At 38.5% G+C, this 19819-nt stretch overlaps 1 protein-coding gene across 4 annotated transcripts in view; it reads left to right on the top strand.

The window, feature by feature from the left end:
- Nucleotides 1-19577, top strand: part of CEP350 (centrosomal protein 350) — a 150115-nt gene extending 130538 nt beyond the window's left edge. For all 4 annotated transcript variants that reach the window (XM_019801310.2, XM_034666851.1, XM_019801309.2 and 1 more), the window contains 3 exons: nucleotides 36-182; nucleotides 2987-3109; nucleotides 15698-19577. In XM_019801310.2, coding sequence (XP_019656869.1) covers nucleotides 36-182; nucleotides 2987-3109; nucleotides 15698-15862 — 435 coding nt within the window. In that variant the 3' untranslated portion in view covers nucleotides 15863-19577. The remainder of the gene's footprint in view (nucleotides 1-35; nucleotides 183-2986; nucleotides 3110-15697) is intronic.
- The last annotated feature ends 242 nt before the right edge of the window (nucleotides 19578-19819 follow it).

Raw genomic sequence — 19819 nt, 5'->3', positions numbered from 1 at the left:
ACCCATTTTATTTTGTTTTATTTTTCTCTGTCAAGGCGGTTTTTGATTTAACGAAAGAGATTTTTGAGGAAATATTTGCAGAGGATCCCAACTTAAATCAGCCTGTCTGGATGAAGCCATGTAGAATCAACTCCAGTTATTTCCGACGAGTGAAAAATCCAAATAACCTTGATGAAATCAAGGTAAACTGCAAACTAGAGAGTATCTCCTTTTTTGACTTGCTATTCATTTATGCAGATCTATAAATGCCATGGGAGCAGGTACTCTTCTGTGTTATTCACCCTCTGTCCTCAAGGCCTGTCGCATAGTGGGTATTCAGTAAATGTTTGTTGATTCATTGAATCCATGAGCAGTGAAGGGATGAGGGAGAGGGAATCCTGAATCCTCAGGATTTTGCAAAGCATAATTTTAACAGTCATTTCCTATGTATACATAACTTATAATACTTAAGAAAATATTAGGAAATAGGGAGATAAATTTTTGCCATTCATTGGAGTTTTAGGTAAATTTTTGTCAATTTAGAGATAGGTATTCTAGAAGTACACCTGAAAACATGTCATATATCAAACATGCCAGCCCTAGACAGGTGTTACCTTTTCATCTTTGATTTTGGAGGTTTCAAATTAGTAATGTGGTTTTGAAATGTGTGGGATAGTAATATGATATATAAAGTATATTATTTGTTATCTAAGAAGCCCCTGAAAAGATTAAGTGCCCTGAAGCTACAGTGACTCCCAGCAAAACTTTAGAGTCACATTGGTGGAAATCTCTGCCTGTTCGCAAGTTTCTTTAATATAGCAAAGGTTGTATTTCCAGTGCAGTGCCTCTCAAACTGTAATGTGACTATGAATCATCTGGAGATTTTGTTAAAAATGGAGATTCTTACTCAGCAGGTCTGGAGTAGGACCTGAGATTCTGCATGTTTAACGGGCTCCTTAGTGATGCAGATGCTGTTGACCCTAGAACCACTCTGAGTAGCCAGGCTCTTGAGTTGTGTTTTCCAGGCTTTATTTGATCATAGAAAGCTTATTTTTCCCACAGACAGCCTACCTCTAACTATAATTGATCCTTGAACGTTGTCGGCGTTAGGAATGCCAACCCCCTACTCGACTGAAAATCTTTAGCTCCTTATTAGTAGCCTACCAGAAACCTTACCGATAACGTAGTTGACACATATTTTGTATGTTATATGTATTACATACTGTGTTCTTACAATAAAGTAAGCTAGAGAAAAGAAATGTTAAGAAAATCTTAAGGAAGAGAAAATACGTTTATGGTACTGTTACGTATTCATTGAAAAAAATCCGTGTATAAGTGGACCCACACAGTTCAGACCTATGTTGTTCAGGGGTCAACTGTACTCATCTTACTGGTGTATTTTCTTAGTCATCGAGGAGTGTATGTGGACTGTTAAAATACAGTAAAGAACACACACAATATCCTGGTATGTAATGTGGAGGCATTGCCTAAACAATTTAGTCTTTTTTTTATTAAAATATAGCTAACATACAGCATTATATTAGCTTCAGGTATATGACATAATGATTCGATATTTGTATATATTGTGAAAAGGTCACCATAACAAGTCTAGTTAACATTCATCATCACATACAGTTACAGATTTTTTTGTGTGATGAAAAACTTTAACATCTGCCCTCTTAGCAACTTTCAAATAACAATACAGTATTAACTACAGAGAGCTTTTGAAAATATTTTGTCTCATAGAACACCAACAGATGTTTATGAGATGCAGTGTATGCTTACATCGAAGTTAGGCAGACTCTGGCCCACAGGCCAGATGCAGCCTACCACCTGTTTTTATAAATGAAGTTTTATTGGACCAGCCACACCCATTTGTTTAAATATTGTCTATGGCTGCCTTCCTGCTGTAAAAGCAGAGTTGAGTAGTTGTAACAGAGACCACATGGCCCACAAAGCCTAAAATTTTTATAGTCTGGCCCTTTACTGAGGTTTGCTGACCCCCGCTTAAATTGAAGTAAGTAGTGCCAAAAAAAGTTTTCAAAGATTAATGTGATTCATTTAAAAAAAAACAAACAAACTTTAAAATGATTTTCAACTTTGAGGAACAGAGTATCAGAACCACCTGGGGACCTTTTTCAAAACACAGGTGTGTTCCATTTCTTTCAGCCCTCCAAAGTTGATACATCCTTGAGAGAGAGAGAGAGAGAGGAGGTAGAGTTTGGGGACACGTTGGTTTGGGAGTCTTCCCAAATGATTCTGATTCATAAATGTATCTTTTCCCCCATCATGAACATTGTTTTTTAACAGAACAACCATAAAAAGTAGTAAAAACCCAAATTATTTTATTAGTAACAAAGAACAAATAAGTTGAAATAAGACAAGATACATAATATGTTATCAACAGTCATCAGAACGCATATATCAATATAACACTCAATGATGCTACCCACCAATTTCAATATTTAAATAGCATTTTATAAAGTTTTTTTTAAGGGTAATAGTTTAAATATTGTTAGTAATATTATGCTCTTTATGCTGAAGTGTTGATTAATATTTTTTTAATTAAACATATTCAGTCATGGTGCTTCAAAATAAACTGTCCTAGCCAAAACCCGTACTTTGCTCACATGGCCTTGCTTCCACCATTTATATGGGCTTTTTCAGGTGCAGAGATTTATTTTATGCTTCCTTTAGTAGTTTTGCCAGCTTGAAGTTAGCTGATGGTGGTTCTTGGGTAGAGGGGACTCTAAAGTGATTTTTCTTTGCAGATTCATCAATGGGTTTTACTTTTGTGTGTTGTGTAAAAACAAAAATTCTTTAACTGAATAAAGTCTGAGCATTTGGAATGCTTTTTTCTTCAGATTGCTAAGTGGAACTGTAAGTGGAAGAAATTCATATGATCTTTTCTTATAAATACCATATTCTTAGTATAAATCTGCATTATAAGCACTAAATCTCAGGAACTTGGTTGTTTGTGTTTCATTCCCACCTCTTATTTTCACAGAACTTCATAGCCACAGAAGTACTCAAGTTGTTTAGTCTTAAAAAGGAGCCAAACCACAAAACAGATTGGCAGAAAATGATGAAATTTGGAAGAAAGAAAAGAGATCGAGTGGATCATATCCTGGTCAGTGCATATAACTGAAATATTTTTATTTTGACTGTCTCTTCTAAAATTGGAATGTAATTAGAGTCTAAAAAGAAAGGGAAGGGGCGCCTGGGTGGCTCAGTAAGTTAAGCATCCAACTCGTGGTTTTGGCTCAAGTCTTGATCTCAAGGTTGTGGGGTCGAGCCCTGCATCAGGCTCTGTGCTCAGTGCGGAATCTGCTTCAGATTCTCTCTCCCTCTCCTTCACCCCCCTCTCTCAAATAAATAAAATCTTTTTTTTTTAAAAGGGAATATAATTGATCTTAAGTTTATGATAGTAAAGCCTTAAATCCTTCATTTGCTGCATTTCTGCCCCTCAGTTTTGGAACTTGCTTTCTTTTGAACTTGGTAGATGACTATTTAACTTAACAGTAGTTTGTGCGTGTGGAGAATTTGAGAAATAAAAAGCTGAGTGGAAGCAAAGTTTAAGGTACCGAATTAAAGAGAGACCAGTGTAGATTCTGGGACCAGATTGCCTGAGTTTAAATCCCTTTTCTGCCACCTCCCTGGTGTGTAATCTTGGATAAATTGTCTAACCTCTTTAGGTCTCATTTCCCTGTCTGTAATCTACCAATACAGTTATTAAGAGCATTAAATGAGTGTTTATATATGTATATAGAGAGCAGTTCTCTGTATATAATAACTCAGTAAGTACTAGTTGTTATCATTTTGTCATCATTATTATTATATAGAGCTTTAGCTGGATAGGATTTATTCTGTTTAGTGATATATTTCTCTAGCATTAGAAAAATGTTTATCAAGGCGACTTGGCTCAGTGGGTTAAGCATCTGACTCTTGATCTCAACTCAGGTCTTAATCTCAGGGTCGTAAGTTCAAGTCCTGCATTGGGTTCCATGCTGGGCATGGAGCCTACTTTAAAAAAAAAAAAAAATATATATATATATATATATCAAACAAAAAAAGAAGGAAAGAAAAAGGAAAGAAAAAAATGTCTTTCATCCTTTTCTTTCTTCCGTAAAAGAACATTAAGTAATAGCAAACTTTAGGAAACTCATTAGTTGATTCAGGTTTATCTCTATAGACATTTTCACTCTGGACTGTCTATCCTGTTTATATTTATATTCATATAATGAAAAACGAGTGTAATACTTAGTCAGTTTTCCCTAAGTATATGCCTTTCCATTGCTTCATTTGCTCAGTAACAGCTATGCTAGATAAACATTTATTTAGTGTTTTTTTTAGCTTGCCATTCTTTTTCATGCATTTTTCATGCATGTAAAAAGTGGCAGACTATAAAACATAGTAATTATAGGAGGTAGGAAGGACTCATGTTACTGTTTTATAAATGAGGAAGTTTAGACTCAAAGATATTAAGTGACTTGTCCAGCAAATGAGAGCCAAGATTTTACCCAACTAGTTCTTCATAGATCTTTGCATCTCAAGAATGTGAACTTGTTCTCATATTTCAACAGTGGCTTAAAGTTTGAGTTATCGTTAATTTCCAAGATGTTACTTCCAGCGCTTCTTTAGTAATTAAAGAAGAAAGCATGTCAGGGGCACCTGGGGGTTCAGTTGGTTAAGCGTCTGCCTTTGGCTCAGGTTATGAGCTCAGGATCCTGGGATTGAGCCCCAGGTCAGGCTCGCTGCTCAGCGGGGAGTCTGCTTGCCCCTCTCCCTCTGCCCCACCCCCCTGCTAATGCTCTCTCTGTCTCTCTGTCACCCTTGCAAATAAATAAATAAATTCTTTAAAAAAAAAGATTTTATTTATTTGAGAGAGAGCACAAGTGGTGGCGGTGGAGGAGGGGCAGAAGGAAAGAGAGAGAATCAGACTCCCTGCTGAGTACAGAGCCTGACCCCAGGCTTGATCCCAGGATCCAGGGATCATGACCTGGGCCAAAGGCAGATGCTTCAACTGAGCCACCCAGGTGCCCCTCAAATAAATAAAATCTTAAAAAAAAAAGGAAAACATGTCAAGAAACATTAATTTATCCTTCTATCAGTTAAATTGATCACATCTCTATAAATCATCTCAGTGTACACATTTGAGTCAAGAACTGTGTTAATTAAGGACTAACGTGACATTAGTAAGCAAGACAGGCATAGAGCCTGCCTTCATGGATTTACAGTTTGCTGCCAGAAACTAGCCATTAATATATATTTTACACATGTGTGTAATTCTAAATTAAATGATAAAAATAGAGGAATAGGGAGCTGTTGTAAAAGCATAAACCAGAGGAAACTGATCTAATGAGGATGGTCAGGGCAGGCTTCCCTGAGGAGGTGACATTTGACGTGAGATCTTAAAGATGAATAAGCATCACCTGAGTTCTAAGATAGAAGAACAATTCAGAGGGAGCAAACCACATTTGCCAAGACCTGAAATGAGGAGGAGCATGGGTTTGAGCTGAAACGTTAGTGGTTGGAGGTGACATAAGATAAAACTGGAGAGGTGGAGTCTATATCCTCCAGTGTTTTGTAAGCCATGTTAAGGGTTTGGGATCTTGTAAAAGCAAGGAGTTTAAGCAAGAGAAATTACAAGACCAGATTTGCAGTTTTAAAAATGCTGGGAGAATGGGGCGCCTGGGTTAAGCATCCGACTCTTGATTTCAGCTCAGGTCATGATCTCAGAGTTGTGGGATCGAGCCCCGTGTCAGGCTGCCCGCTCGGGCGAGGAGTCTGCTTGAGATTCTCTCTCTCCCTCTCTGCCCCTCCCCCCAAAATAAAAATAAGTAAATAAATCTTTAAAAAATAGATATATTTTATATCTGTCTGTCTGTCTATCTATCTATATCTCTCTACTGGGAGAAGGCTTCAAAAGGAGCAAGTGCGTAGGGGAAACTAGCTAGAAGACACTGTCTATACGGCGCAGGTGGCTGCTGTTTATTACAGCAAAGCTTCTTCGCTAATTTGAGCGCATGTCAGCGTAGGTGAGGAAACCAGCATCGTGTGCCAGTTCAGAAGGACACAGAGTGAAGGTGTATTACGTACGGCCTCCAGCTAGTTAGAGGCAGCTTTCACTTCACATGGTTGTAAAAATGTCATCTTACTAGTGAAAGGATTAAATACATTGGAGGGGGAGGCAACAATATGGAGGCATCTTCAGACTGGAATTATTAATCAGAAATGACAAGTAATCTATCTCACAAGTGAACAATAAGCAAATTGGTTTGTGGCTCTTTATTGGATGTACCAAAAAACAAGATACTGTCCTTAGATGGCAGAGGCTTCCAATGGTGCCAAATAGGGTCACTTAAACAGAAACATCTGTCTCTCTGGCAGTTCTCAGAAAACTCTCAAATAGCAAACACAAATTTCTTTTGCTCACGTAAGATAATTATAGCTCAGGTGAGGGCGACGTCTGTGTATAACAATTCAAGAGATTCAGGAGTTGGGAAATAGTAACATATATTATGTGAATATCCCCTTTGCTCATCACAAAATACTTTTCACCTTCCTACAGAGAGACCTGGACCTATTTAACTTGTTTCAAGAGTTCACTCCTTTTTTTTTTTCCACTCTTCTTAATGTGTAGCTAAATGGTACTGTTAGCTCCTAGAGTTAATTATTAAGAAATACTAAATAAACTTCTCTCCCACAATTAGATTCAGCCAGCCTAGCACTTGGAGATTCTAATGTTTTTGCATTTTGGAGAGATTGAGATTCAAAACAACAATTATTTTAAAAGAGTTATTTATTTATTTTAGAGAGAGAGAGCAAGCACACGTGCGCAAGCATGAGAGGCGGGGCGGGGGAGAGAGAAATTTAAGTAGACTCCGTGCTGAGTGCTGAGCGCTAAGTGCTGAGCCTGTCGCAGGGCTCATTCTCATGACCCTGGGATCATGACCTGAGCCAAAACCAAGAGCCAGCTGCTTAACCAACTGTGCCACGCAGGCACCTCTCAGAATTGAACCACGTGAACCAAAAATTCTTTTCTCAGTGCAAAATAAAAATCATGTTTATTATAAAATAATCATGCTTATTTTAGAAAATTTAGAAAATACTGATCAATCAAAAGAAAATCATGATAATCTCATCATCTAAATAGCTTTTAATATTATGATGTATGGTCTTAGAGTCTTTTTTTACAAAGAATTTTTAAACAAATGAAATCATCATCTCTTTTTTGTTATCTGATTTTTTCCTTAATAAAAATGAACGATTTTTTCTTGTCACTAAATGTTCCTGTTTTATATCACTTTTAATAACTTTATACCATTTTATTTTTCTGAAATATAGTATTCCATTGAATGGATGTACCATTATTTAACCAATCAATTTTTTTGGTCTTTTAAACAGTGTTGTAATAAATATCTTGCAGTATGAGATCTTTGTACTTATTTCCAATAATTTCCTTAGGATAAACTCCTAGAAGTAGAATTGCTGATTAAAAGTATATGCAGAATGTTAAGGCTTTCATATGTGTTGTCAAATTGTTCTCCAAAAAGTTTGTACCAGTTATACATAACTCACAAGCATGATACAAGAGTGGGGGTTCTCACTTTTGCCAATACTAGCTGTTACCAATTTTTTAATCTTTACCAAAAGAATAAGCTCATTTTGCTCTATATAATTTTATTATTAATATGGTTAATTTTTTTTACCTGTCTATTGGCTATTCTAAATCTTTTGCATGCTTAGTATATGTGCTGCCAAAGTGAGCACTCTTTTGCATGTTTAATCATTAAATATTTCAAAATTAGAAAATAGTACAGAAACCGTTCTTTCTGCATCCTCCATTTTTGTTTAGTCCAGTTTCCATCTTCCTAAAGTACGTACTTGAGTATTTCATTAATCTCACTAACTTAGCGTAAGCTCTGTCTTTGTCTGCAAATGTTTTTATTTCAGCTCTTACTCTTCAATTATAGTTTACTTAAGTATTGAATTCTAGGATGATAGTTCTTTTACTTCAGCAATTTGAAGGTACTCTTACTGTAATCTGACCTCTGTTGTTGGTCTTGAGAAATCTTTTGACAGCCTTTATGGGGAATCTGTCTTTTCTTCTTGGTTTCTATTGAAGATTTATGTGTGTGTTGTTTGTGTGTTCATCTTACAGTTTCTCTGGGTATGTCTAGATGTAGCTTTCTTTTTATTTTTTCCTGCTTCGGACTCACTGTGCTTATTAAATCTATGGATTCATACCTTTACTCAATTCTGGAAAATTCTCAGCTATTGTCTCTTAGAATGTTGCCTCTCCCCAAGTCTCCAGTTCCCTGTGGCACTTTTCTGGACATACCTTTGGCCCTGTTCTCTCTTTCATGGCTCTTAATTCCTCCCCTAAGTAGATGCAACATTTGCTGCTCTTTTAAATTCCTGTTTGTTCTGGTACTTAAGATTTTCTTTTCTCAAGATTTCTTTATGCATTACAGATATTTTTTGTTATATTTTATCCAGTATTTCTGTGTTTATATGAGAGATTTTTTTGCATTATCTTACTCTACCGTGTGCTAGTGGTGGTGGTGGTGGTGGTGCTGTTTTAACGTACTCCCAGAGTTTTTCAAATTTTATTTCTAAGTAATATTTGGATATTATCATTTAAAAGAGCAGAAGAAGATAGTGGTTAATATTTTGGTCAGCCCAATACTATAGATAAAATGAAGCCATCTTTTCTTATAAAACTGATGGGTTTTATTGTTTTTCTAGAGCTTTGACTGTTAGTAATTTTGCTTAGGATCTTAAGTTTTTAAAGGTCCTGAAACTTCTTGAGCCTCATTTAATATTTTTGGATGTAATGAACCCCAAATGCTCCCGTGGATGTTAGTGCCACTAAAATGAGAAAATATGGCTTAGCAGTTAAGAGCAAGATCTGTGGAATCAGACCTCTTGTAAGGTTCCAGACTTGTCTCTACCACTTATTAACAATGTGACTTTGGGTAAGTTACTTCTCTGTGACTCAGTCTCCCCATCTGTAGTGTGGCAGCCTCAGAGAGTTGTTGTAATGACCAAATGAGGTACTCTGTGTCCTAAGTGGTATATAGGAAGCTCTCAAAAGTCCTAAGTATTATTAATATAATCATTTGTATTGATTTACAATCATTTTCTTACTTGATCCCCACCCTCCCTGTCTGCAAACAGCCAGAGTCTAAATTATGTCAGTTAGAACTTGGGTCAGAAATGTGACTTGGTGCTATGAGATATAGAACTACGAAGATTTGGGGGTTTTTTGAGTTGTGAAAATTCCATCTTTCTATTAAAAATGTACATGCCCTTCAAGTGATGGTAGTTTAAATATGCCACTTGTGCCTGATGTAGCATTCTTGCTAAAAGCACTTGGATTCAGAACAAACAGACACTGTCACCTCTGCCGAAGAGCCTAACCGTACTAGGAGATTTCATTCCCGAAAAGCTGTGGCTCCATCTTTCTGTATTAGATCATATAGTATGTCAGCCATATTGTCAAGTTTTTTGGTACAATTTTCTGACCAATTCCAGTATTTTCTTTCATCACACTGATTGTCACCATGCAGTCCAGTGTGATAAAAGAAAAGATTATTATTAGCACAGAATTAAATCATGTGAAAACAGTTTAATTGCAAAAGAGACTCTGATGTGTGTATGCATAAATACCATGTTTCACAACAGTTAAGAAAGAACTAGAGAAAATTATTCACATGTTTGCCGGTTAAAGCATTATTGAAAAGGATCCACTGAGCTCCCAGGAGCATCTATGGCCAGTTCAAATTAACCCAGTCAATCATTTATTTCTTATGCACCTGCTGTGTGCTAAGTGTAATACTCTAGGCCCTGGGAATACATTAGTGAACAAACCAGACAAAATGTAAGGAGCTTTCATTCCAGTGAGGAAGACAGATACATGAGAAAAATAAGTTAAATATATAGAGGCAATAAGGGAATATTGGGGGTTGCAGCTTTTGATAGGATGTCTGGGGAAGGTCTTGCTGAGAAGAGGATACTTGTTTAAAGGACTGAGGGAAACGAAGTGAGCCAAGCACTCATCCAGGGGAAGAACATTCTGGGAAAGATACATTAGGCCTTGATTACTGGGGGAAAGTCACTAGGTATGGAGCAGAATGAGGAGTCAGAAATAGTAGTAAGAGATAATGTTACAGAAGTATTGATGTGTGTGTGTGCACACACAGAGGGCCAGATCATGTAGGGTCTAATAGGCCCTTGTAAAAACTATAGGTTTTACTCTGAATAAGATAGGCAGACATTTAACGATTGAGCAGAAGAGTGATGTGGTGTGACGTACATTTTAACAGGATCACTGTGGCTGCTGTGTTGAGAATAGACTGAAGGAATGGTAGCAAAGGTGGGAGCAAGGAGACAGTAGGATATAGTAATAATCCAGGCAAGTGATAATAGTGGCCAGAACCAGTTTGGTGGTATTGAGGTATTGAGAAGTGGTCAGATTCTCGACATATTTTCAAAATAGAACAACAGAACTGCTGATAAATTGAATGTGGCATATAAGAGAAAGAACGGTGGTAGGAATAACTCCGGTTGGTGGGAGCATCTGGAAGGATAGAATGGTCATTTGCTGATTTGAGAAGGACTGAGAGGAGCTGGTTGGGAAGGAATATCAGGAGTTCTGTTTTGAACATATTAAATTTGAATTGTTTGATAAACATCCAGATGGAGATACCGAATAGGCAGTTGGATGCTCAGGCAAGAGACCTAGGCTGGAGATAGGAATTTGGGAGTGGTGGGCATAGAGATAGCAGTCAAAGCCACGAGGCCAAGAGAAAGGAGGTCCAACGACTGATTCCTGACACACTCCAGTGTTTCAAGCATTCAGAAGATGAGGCACCAACAGAGGAGACTAGAAAGGAGCAGCCAGTGAAGTAGAAGGAAGCCAGGAGAGGGTGGGATCCTGGAGGCCAGGTGAAAGCGTTTCAGGAAGAGGGAGGAATTAACTGCGTGGGATACAGCTAACTGGTCAAGTAAAATAAGAGCTGAGGATTTACCATGGGATTTAGCAGTGCGGAGGTTTTGACTGATCTTAACATTAACGTACGTAATCTGGCTGGCATGTGTGAGGTCAACACTGGATTTCAGTAGGTTTCAAGAGAGAACAAGAGATTAGTGGGAGCAAAAGTGGACATTTCGAAGGAGTTTTTTTTGTAAAGTGAAAGATGGAGGGGGACATGGTGACAAGGTAGGGTTCCTATAACTTGAAAGAAATATGCTGATAGGAAAAATTCACTAGAGATGGTGTGATGATGCAGAGGAGCGAGGAGGGGCTGTGGGAGCAGCGCTCCTGCCGCGGCGCGGGCGGCATCCACACTGTGGACGGGTGCCCTCCAACGGAACCTTAGCGCTTGTAGCGTGATGCACTACCGTATTAAACATTTCATAATAAACAGTTGCTTCCTCCATACGAAAATGTATAATTTAGGGGCGCCTGGGTGACTCAGTCGGTTTAACATCCGACTCTTGATCCCAACTCAGGTCTTGATCTCAGGGTCGTGAGTTCAAGCCCCACACTGGGCTCCACACTGGGTGTGAAGCCTGCTCAAAAAAAGAAAGAGAGAGAGAGAAAAGAAAGAAGAAAGAAAGGAAGAAAGAAAGAAAGAAAGAAAGAAAGAAAGAAAGAAAGGAAAGAAAGGAAGGAAGGAAGGAAGGAAGGAAGGAAGGAAGGAAGGAAAGAAGGTAAGAAAGAAAGAAGAAAGAAAATGTATAATTTAGCTGTCATTGCTCAGACTAGGAGGGTCCCTAATCAGTCTAACTGTACATGTGTCTGTGGCATTATTTGAGGTGAGTAAAATACAAAGAATGTTTTTTAGACAGAAAGGCCTCCATTAGCCAAAAAAATAAATCTTTTTTTCAGCTCCAGTTCCCATTCATTGTCCCTTTACCACTTCACAAGGACATTGATGAATTTGTAGCTTAGGTCAGCTAAGAATGTGCTATTTTTAGCTATGCATTCTCAAAGTGTATATGATGTGGAATGAATGACAAGAGGTTAGACCAACTTTTGTATACCCTTTATACACAGTAGCCTTGGAAAATCTCTCTCCTGTGGGTAGAATTGCACTTAAAATGACAAATCCTGTAGTGAAAGCACCTGGCTAACGATTGAATCTCCTTAACAGCTTAAGATCTGATAAGGTACTAGGTAGATAGCTCCTGAGTTTCTACTTACTGTTGGTAAGTTCTTTCTCACAGTAAGCCTAACAGGGTTTTCATATAATTAATTAGAATTTACTTCTGCAGCTTTGGGGTTTTATAATAACAATTTTAATGCTTCCTGCATGCCTTCGAGACAGCTCTCATGTTACACCTGAGTCTTTTCCTCCCTGTTAAATGTTGGTATTCTCTGCTCTTGTCTGATAGGGTTTTTAAGTTCCTTCAACATTTCCAGCTTTACCTTTTTCAGTGTCCATCTTTAGATACCATGCTCAGAATTAACCATATAAATGTATTGATTTATTAGTGCAGTCAGAGAACCTCCTCTGTTTTTCTGTTAATACAGTTTATAATTACGTTTGTTTTAACTACATCGTTCTCACGAGACTCAGAAAAACTTAGGAAAACCCCAAAACCAAAGGGGTTTTGTAGTTATTTTGGGGGCCCAAATACAGGATCTTATGCTTTTATTCCATCATCTTGTTAAATTCAGCCCTTTGTTCCAAGCTACCAATACATTTTTGAGTGCGTTCTTCCAACATAGGTCTATTTCTCAACCTCATGTTACGTCTAAAATTCATCAGAGTCATTGCCAAAATGATGAACTAGACATAGCCAAAGACAGCCTTTTAACACAATCACCAAAAAATACACATGACGGATATTTATTTAACACATTCTATTTGCACTGTCCTTGTCACTGGGAAATTTAAAATAAAAGAAAAAATCTTTAGGAGCTCACAGCCTAGTAGTGTGGAGTACGCGTGGAGTAGTTTTGCCAGATAATGGGATCTGAGCAAGATAGATTGGGAGCACAGAGGAGAAAGTCTTTCAGGCGGAAACTTGCTTGCAGGTTGGTGGTGGTTTTGTCCTTTAATCAAAAAAGCACAAATCCATTTAACTGACCTGTTTCTATTTCCCCGTCTTGTTCACAAGGATATGGTGGAAGACCCTGCCATATGCTTGCTGAAACCTGGCCACGTTTTATTTCCCACATTTCTCTTTTCTACCAGCCTCATACCCTGTCAAAATAAAAGAAAATGAAGTTATTGTTATGTAATTTAATTAATTTCTGTAATATATATTAACTTGCCATACATGCATAACACATGTGTAGGAGCAAGGGAAATGTGTAATAAAATAGAATAGGCTCCAAAAGCCGGAAGGAAAAAAATGGAGGCAGATCTGCAGGCTGTGAGACCCATTGATTGCCATAGTTGAAGTTCTGAGTTGGGCTTTGTGCTCTTGGATGGCCAAAGCAGACTGGAAAGCATGATGTCGGTCGTCACCAGGAAGTGGTTCTTGCTCTGAGGAGGAGCAAAGCTTTTGCTAAATCTGACACGGGTGCTGTGGGGGCCCATCGTGTGTGCGCTGAGATAGCGAATCACGTCCTGAGCTGATTCTGCTGTGAGGCCACAAACGATTTCATCAGGACTGTGCTTCCTAAATTTTGTCAATAGGGAGGAAGTTGCTCAAAGAAAAGGTTTAATATTAAAGGCTGAGAAAACCTATAAAAAGGAAAAGTGTGCGACTTTGGACAAAATTCATGGGAGATACAGGAAAGCTTTTGTGGGGACACACTTGTTGGCTTTCCCAGAAGGTGGTTCCCCCTCAACACCAGTTTGAGAAGTGTCGCATTAGGCTGTTGCTTACAGCATCCTTCCTGAGAGGAACACCATTTCCTTGGTAGGTTGATAATATTTCTTACACATCCATAAAAAATGATTCTTTGATCAAATGAATGTAGGAAACTGAATTAAACAAGTTTCTTTACTGGTGGACTTATTTTAATAAGCTGATGTACAGTCTAAACCTCCCAGAGTGTGTTTTCTAAACTTATTTGACCGTGGAGCCCTTTTTGGTGGCATATCCGTTCATGGATCATAAATTAGGGAACAAAGGAAATGGATATTTGCAAATCCTTCAGATACCCTCCTCCAAGAGAAAGAACGTGGTAGCCACCGTGTCGTACATTTGTCAGCTCTGGCCAGGGGCACGTGTTGGGCAAGGCTGTTCTTCCTTCTCGTGCTTTCAAATTCCAGGGCGATGGGCTCTCTCTCTCCTGAGAGTCTTCTCATTTGCTCATAACAGAAAGCAGAGTACAAGTTCCCATCTTTGCTTCCTCTACCTTTTTCAAGATGAAACTATGATCAGGGCAAGCCAGGAATTTGTGGTCCCATGGGTTTTTCACCAAGTTAGACTTCTGGTTAGAGAACCCCGTCACTGCAGTTGACTTCACTGAATTTCTCAAACGATCGGGGTTTACAGTTCTCTTTCTCCCCCTGGCCTCTGTGCCACACACAGTCTCACTGTGTGCTGTACATCTCAGAAGTTGCTTTGATGAGTAGTCTTTAAAAATTATAAACAAGAAAAAAATCTTGGACAGTTCTAATTTGATTAGTTTTGGTTTACCGTAGGAATCCCTAAACCCTAAAATGTAATTAACATGTTAATGTTGTATGGTGACGGACGGTAACCACTTACCACAGCGAGCACAGCATGACGTATGGAGTTGTCGAATCAGTGCATTGTACACCTGAAACTAATGCAACCTTGTGTGTCAGCTATGCTTCAGTTTAAAAAAAAAAAAGAGCAAGTATTGTATAACTGATTTTTTTTGAAGATTTATTTATTTATTTTGAAGAGAGAGAAAGAAAGAGGGGACAGAGGGAGAAGTTGAGAGAGAATCCCACACAGACCCCCCCTGCTGAGCGCAGAGCCCAGCATGGGGCTCAGTCCCAAAACTCTGAGATCATGACCCAAGCCAAAATCAGGAGTCAGTCAGTCAACCAACTGAGCCACCCAGGCATCCCGCATAACTGATTTTTAAAATAAACATGAGCAGGGGCGCCTATTTGGTTCAGCCGGTTAAGCGTCTGCCTTCGGCTCAGGTCATGATACCAGGGTGCTGGGATCGAGCCCTTAATCGGGCTCCTTGCTCAGTGGGGAGTCTGCTTTTCCCTCTGCTTGTGCTCTCTCTCTGTCAAACAAACAAACAAACAAATAAATAAATTTAAGCAATAATACATTTTAAAAATACTCTAATGAATATTAAACTTTATTCACTTATTAATAGTACTCTAGAATCACATTCAGTATTTTCTTTGGATATATGCATTTTATAATTGTAAATCCATATATCTAAAAATTCACATGCTTTTCTCCCCCTTAAATCCTTATACACATTCACTTATATTGTCATAGACAACAACATACTTGTAAACCTTAATATCTACAAAACCCTAGAATGTTGTCAAATTCCATTTTGACAGATTTGAAGCCATTTTTGACAGTTTTGAAGCCACTTTTATTTGGCAGTTGAGTCTTTTCAAATTTCTTCAACTTTAAAAGGGATATTGATATCATATAAACCACCTAATTTCCTTGGGCTGTATTCTCACGGGAATGGGATGGGAATATAATTCATATGAATATATAATAATATATAATATCCATACAATTAATTTTCTAGCTTTTGTGTGACAGTAGTTTTCTAACGTTCCTGTTCTCTAAATTCTAGGTCCAGGAGCTCCATGAAGAGGAGGCACAGTGGGTGAACTATGACGAGGACGAGTTGTGTGTGAAGATGCAGCTAGCTGATGGGATCTTTGAGACCTTGATCAGAGATACTATTGATGTTCTGAATCAGATCAGTGAGAAACAGGGGAGAGTGCTACTTGTGTGACATCTTGCAAATAAACCGAACACTGAGTGCTAACATGAGTCCTGGGCCTTTCTGCCTCCTGATACACACCCCATCTCCATCATAGCAAGAGTGCTTCTGGACTTGTTATCTTTCCTTAAAGACTACTGGTTTGGAGTTCATGGGACAATGTGGTATATCTGGTATGACAGCCTTTGCCTTTAGAGACTGTCCACTGGATTAGTTGATTTTCGGTGGGCAGGGTTGCACTCCTGATGTTGACACGCAGTATAATCCTACACCTCTTGTTAACACCCCTACCGGTTCTCAGATGCGGGCTGAAAACACCAGACTTACCTCTTAGCTTAGATGAGGCTATCACTTCGTTGAGTCTGAAGTCAGGCAGGAGAGGTACATAGAATTCTGCATCCTACCATTTTTGAAAAGTAATCCGGGTCTACACCAGAAAGTCATAAATGGACTCTAAACAGTATTAAACCCCTAACCACTTCTAAATAGGCAAGTCTAATAACGTGTGCCTATTTCACATTCTGGAATTCATTTCATTTCTTTGTGAAGACCATTTTCTTCCATTATTGCAGTTGAGCAGCACCAAGTGGACTGTCGAGTTAACAGAAATCAATGGTAGCCTTGCTTTCTGAGTACCATCTAAAGAATTTTAAACCCTTGCATTATTTTTAGTTTTCTCTGTGTGGGCATGAAAACAAAGAATGCCCCCATTGAAGACTGGGCTCAAAGGACTGATGCAGGGCTGGTTCTTCTAATCCCTTCTTCTCTCCCTGCACTTTTCTTACTCCTTCTGAACCTCTACCAGCTGCTCCTAGAATCACAGGTCCTCAGGACCATCTCAGGCATCCAGGCATGGCAAAGGTGGAAATAATTCATTTTGGCCTTCAAACTTTCAACTCCCATCTCTCCCCAAGATGTCAGAGACGCTGTTACTTGAATGATTTAGGAAATGAGTGTGTGCACCAAAGACAAAAAGATATTGTCTATTGTTTGTGTGCTTGTTTTGCGCTATGGAACATTTTTTAATTTATTCTGAGATAAACTATTAAGTTGAAAATGTGTGTCCCTATTCAGAAGTGAGAGATTCTTCTTGTAATAGTTAAACTTCTGTCTTGAAGCTTCTGTGGTTCATAGTCTTTGCACAGGAAATCTACAGTTTTACCAAACCCATACATATATCGAAGAAGGCAGTTTAATTCAGTGAAAAGAAGATGAGCTTTTCCAAGATCACCTGCAGTAGCAGGAATGGAATAAGATGATTTCAAGACACTGTAAAATTCAGTTCTGCCTCTCTTGCAGCGTTGCTACTCACAACGATTACCTGTACCTGAAAAAAAAAAAAAAATAGACTCCAGCTGCTCCATTAGAGCATACATGATGCTCTCTGGGACCTCAGTACCCTGCCTTCTCGACTGGTTTCTCTTACTCAGTCCTGTCCTTCTTCAGGTAATCTAGAAGAATGTGGATAATCTTAGGCGTCAATGTAAATGCCTTAATATTGAAGGTCCTGATTAGAAGCATGATATAAGACATCCACTGGATTCATATTTACAAATATCCTGGAATGTTGTAGCTTCAAAATATGTTAGAAAAACCCCAAAGATGGTATAATCTTTGTGCACGTTCGTTCATTTCTGCATCTTTCCTCCCAACCTGCCTTTGCGTCTCAGATGTTTCACTATGCACACTTCCATTCCTCCTTGGTTTCATCTTGTCATTATGAGAAACTTACCGAAATAATCATTGGAATATTTGCATTTTGCACAATGACTGGTATGATAGCTCTTGACAAATAAGGAAAGCACTGAAATGTGGTGATTGGGTCTCGGGAAATGCGCAGATTGATGTATTGCCAGCATTTCTTCTGGGCTTTTGCTGTTGAGCTCTAGTCTTGTAGCCATAATGAGCAGATCGACTAAGAGAAGCTAGGGTTTCTTGGGGTTATTAACCAGTAGTGTGGAGATATTGTTTTCACGTTGGCCAAGGAAAAGCAAAGGCCTTTCTTTTTAGTTTGTGTTATTTGAAAGACAGAAAAACATCTTGTCTACACCCTTTGGCTGTTTGTAGGATTACTTTGTCCTTATGATACTGAAACTTTACAGCTGCTATAAATTTTTTATAAGTGAATATAAAAATAATATAATAGGAATATAGGTTGTTTTTCTACATTCTCATTTGGACCTAAATCAGTTTTTAATAAGAAAGTTAACATTTACTCTTTATGACATTATGATTCCAGAAAAGGAAAACAAAAGCTTAAGTGTGTGGAGTCAGCTATCCGGACTTAGGGTTCCATGGTGAGGATACGGCCAGGACCGCGTGTCGGGCCCCCTTGCGTGCTCCCACTGTCTCCACTGTCTTCAGAATCTCGGGCTCCAGATGAGAGGCAGCAATCGGTCTGTCTTACTCCCTGTTAGAAATGGTTGACCATAGTTTGGTAGCAGAAAACAGAGGAATCTATAATTAGCAGATTTATTATTATTTTAACTATTGGATATAATTGAAAAGGTGTTTATTGTTAGCATTAGGACTGGTGACTATGGATACCCAGCCACTCGTTCCATATTGGGATCTTTTTAATCAAGCTCTGCCTCTTAACCAAGAATCTAAATATTCCCTCTTTTTAATCTTTGTTCCTTCTCCCCACACTCCCATCCTCTTTCACTCTTTCTTCATAATTCCTCTAAGAAAAAGATCTTTGCATCAGCAGTAATATCTTTTAGAATAGCACTATCAGAATTTAGTAGTAAACCAACATAGAGGCTTCAGAGCTAGTTCTGAGTCCAAAATAATTTGTGCTATCCAGGGTACTGAACTCTGGGTTAAACAAGTACAGGGTATAGATTCCCTCTTCAGGTCTAAACAGGAATTTTTATTCTAGGGAAAAGTGGGAAGAGCTCAAAAGTAGTTAATAAGGAAGGTAATTGGTTTTTCTTTTACCCAAAAGAAAAGAAAATTCCTTCTGTGACTACAGGTCTCTGAGAAATTATCTTTCAAAAGAGATTTCATTGCTCATAAGAGTGTTGTGGCCTATTGATAAAAAACAATTTTGTTCACTTTCTTGTCTTGAAAAAAAGTGGCCTTAGCTTTTTGCAATACTTGAATAAAGTGTGTCCTCGCACAGCATTAGAGACTCATAACTTTTCTGCAAGAAGTTCAAACTTACATCTTCTTTTACTACCTTAAGAATACTAGTGAAGAAAACATTAATTCAAAGAGCAAATGATAGAAACTACAATGATGTTTAATGCAAATTGTAGGAATTTACATGTTTACAAATCATCTTGAACTGGTTGTGCAGCAATTCAATAAAATATCTTTGTATTATAAAAATGTGAAGAAAACAATGTAAACTGATGTAAAGGAGGTACTGTCATTTTAATTAACCTATGTTTAATAGCTTTTCCTTCCGGACTTTGCAAAGCCTTCTCGGTAAACACATTGCAAAGCGTTCTCTGGGGGGCCTGGCCTCCGTGTGTGTACTGTACTGTGCAGACATGAAAAACCCGTTTACTGTGTATGTGTAAATAACCTGGTCATCAGGCCATTTTCAGCCAATAGTCACATCCAGTGCAGCTTTGCACAGAAGACTTGGGGTGTGGTTTGTAAGTATGATCTGTAAAATAACTGGGATGAATTCCCATGTATACCTGTGTAAATAGATTTGTTAACTGAAATGTACTTTAAGAAAAGATAAAATCTGTAAATAAACTGATTTATAAATTAAGTTCATGTCATGTGTCTCGTTTTTTCACCTTTTGAGCCAAGATTAGAAGCCAGTGCCCGTGAAGCTACATCCTGGCTAGCAGAGCGCGTGTGCCCGGGCAGCAGGGTACGTACAGTGAGCTGCGTGTGGAAGCTGCTGTCTCTGATCATAAACGCCATCGTCGCACGCATCCGAGCAGCCTCGGCTCCGATGTTCATCACTCGCTTGTGCGGCCCTGGAGCACGCCTTCACGTTCTGAGCTC

The sequence above is a fragment of the Ailuropoda melanoleuca genome, chromosome 8 (assembly GCF_002007445.2).
Source record: "Ailuropoda melanoleuca isolate Jingjing chromosome 8, ASM200744v2, whole genome shotgun sequence".
NCBI lineage: Eukaryota > Metazoa > Chordata > Mammalia > Carnivora > Ursidae > Ailuropoda > Ailuropoda melanoleuca.
The sequence above is the reverse complement of the archived record's forward strand: the minus strand, read 5'-3'. Positions and strand labels throughout refer to the sequence as shown.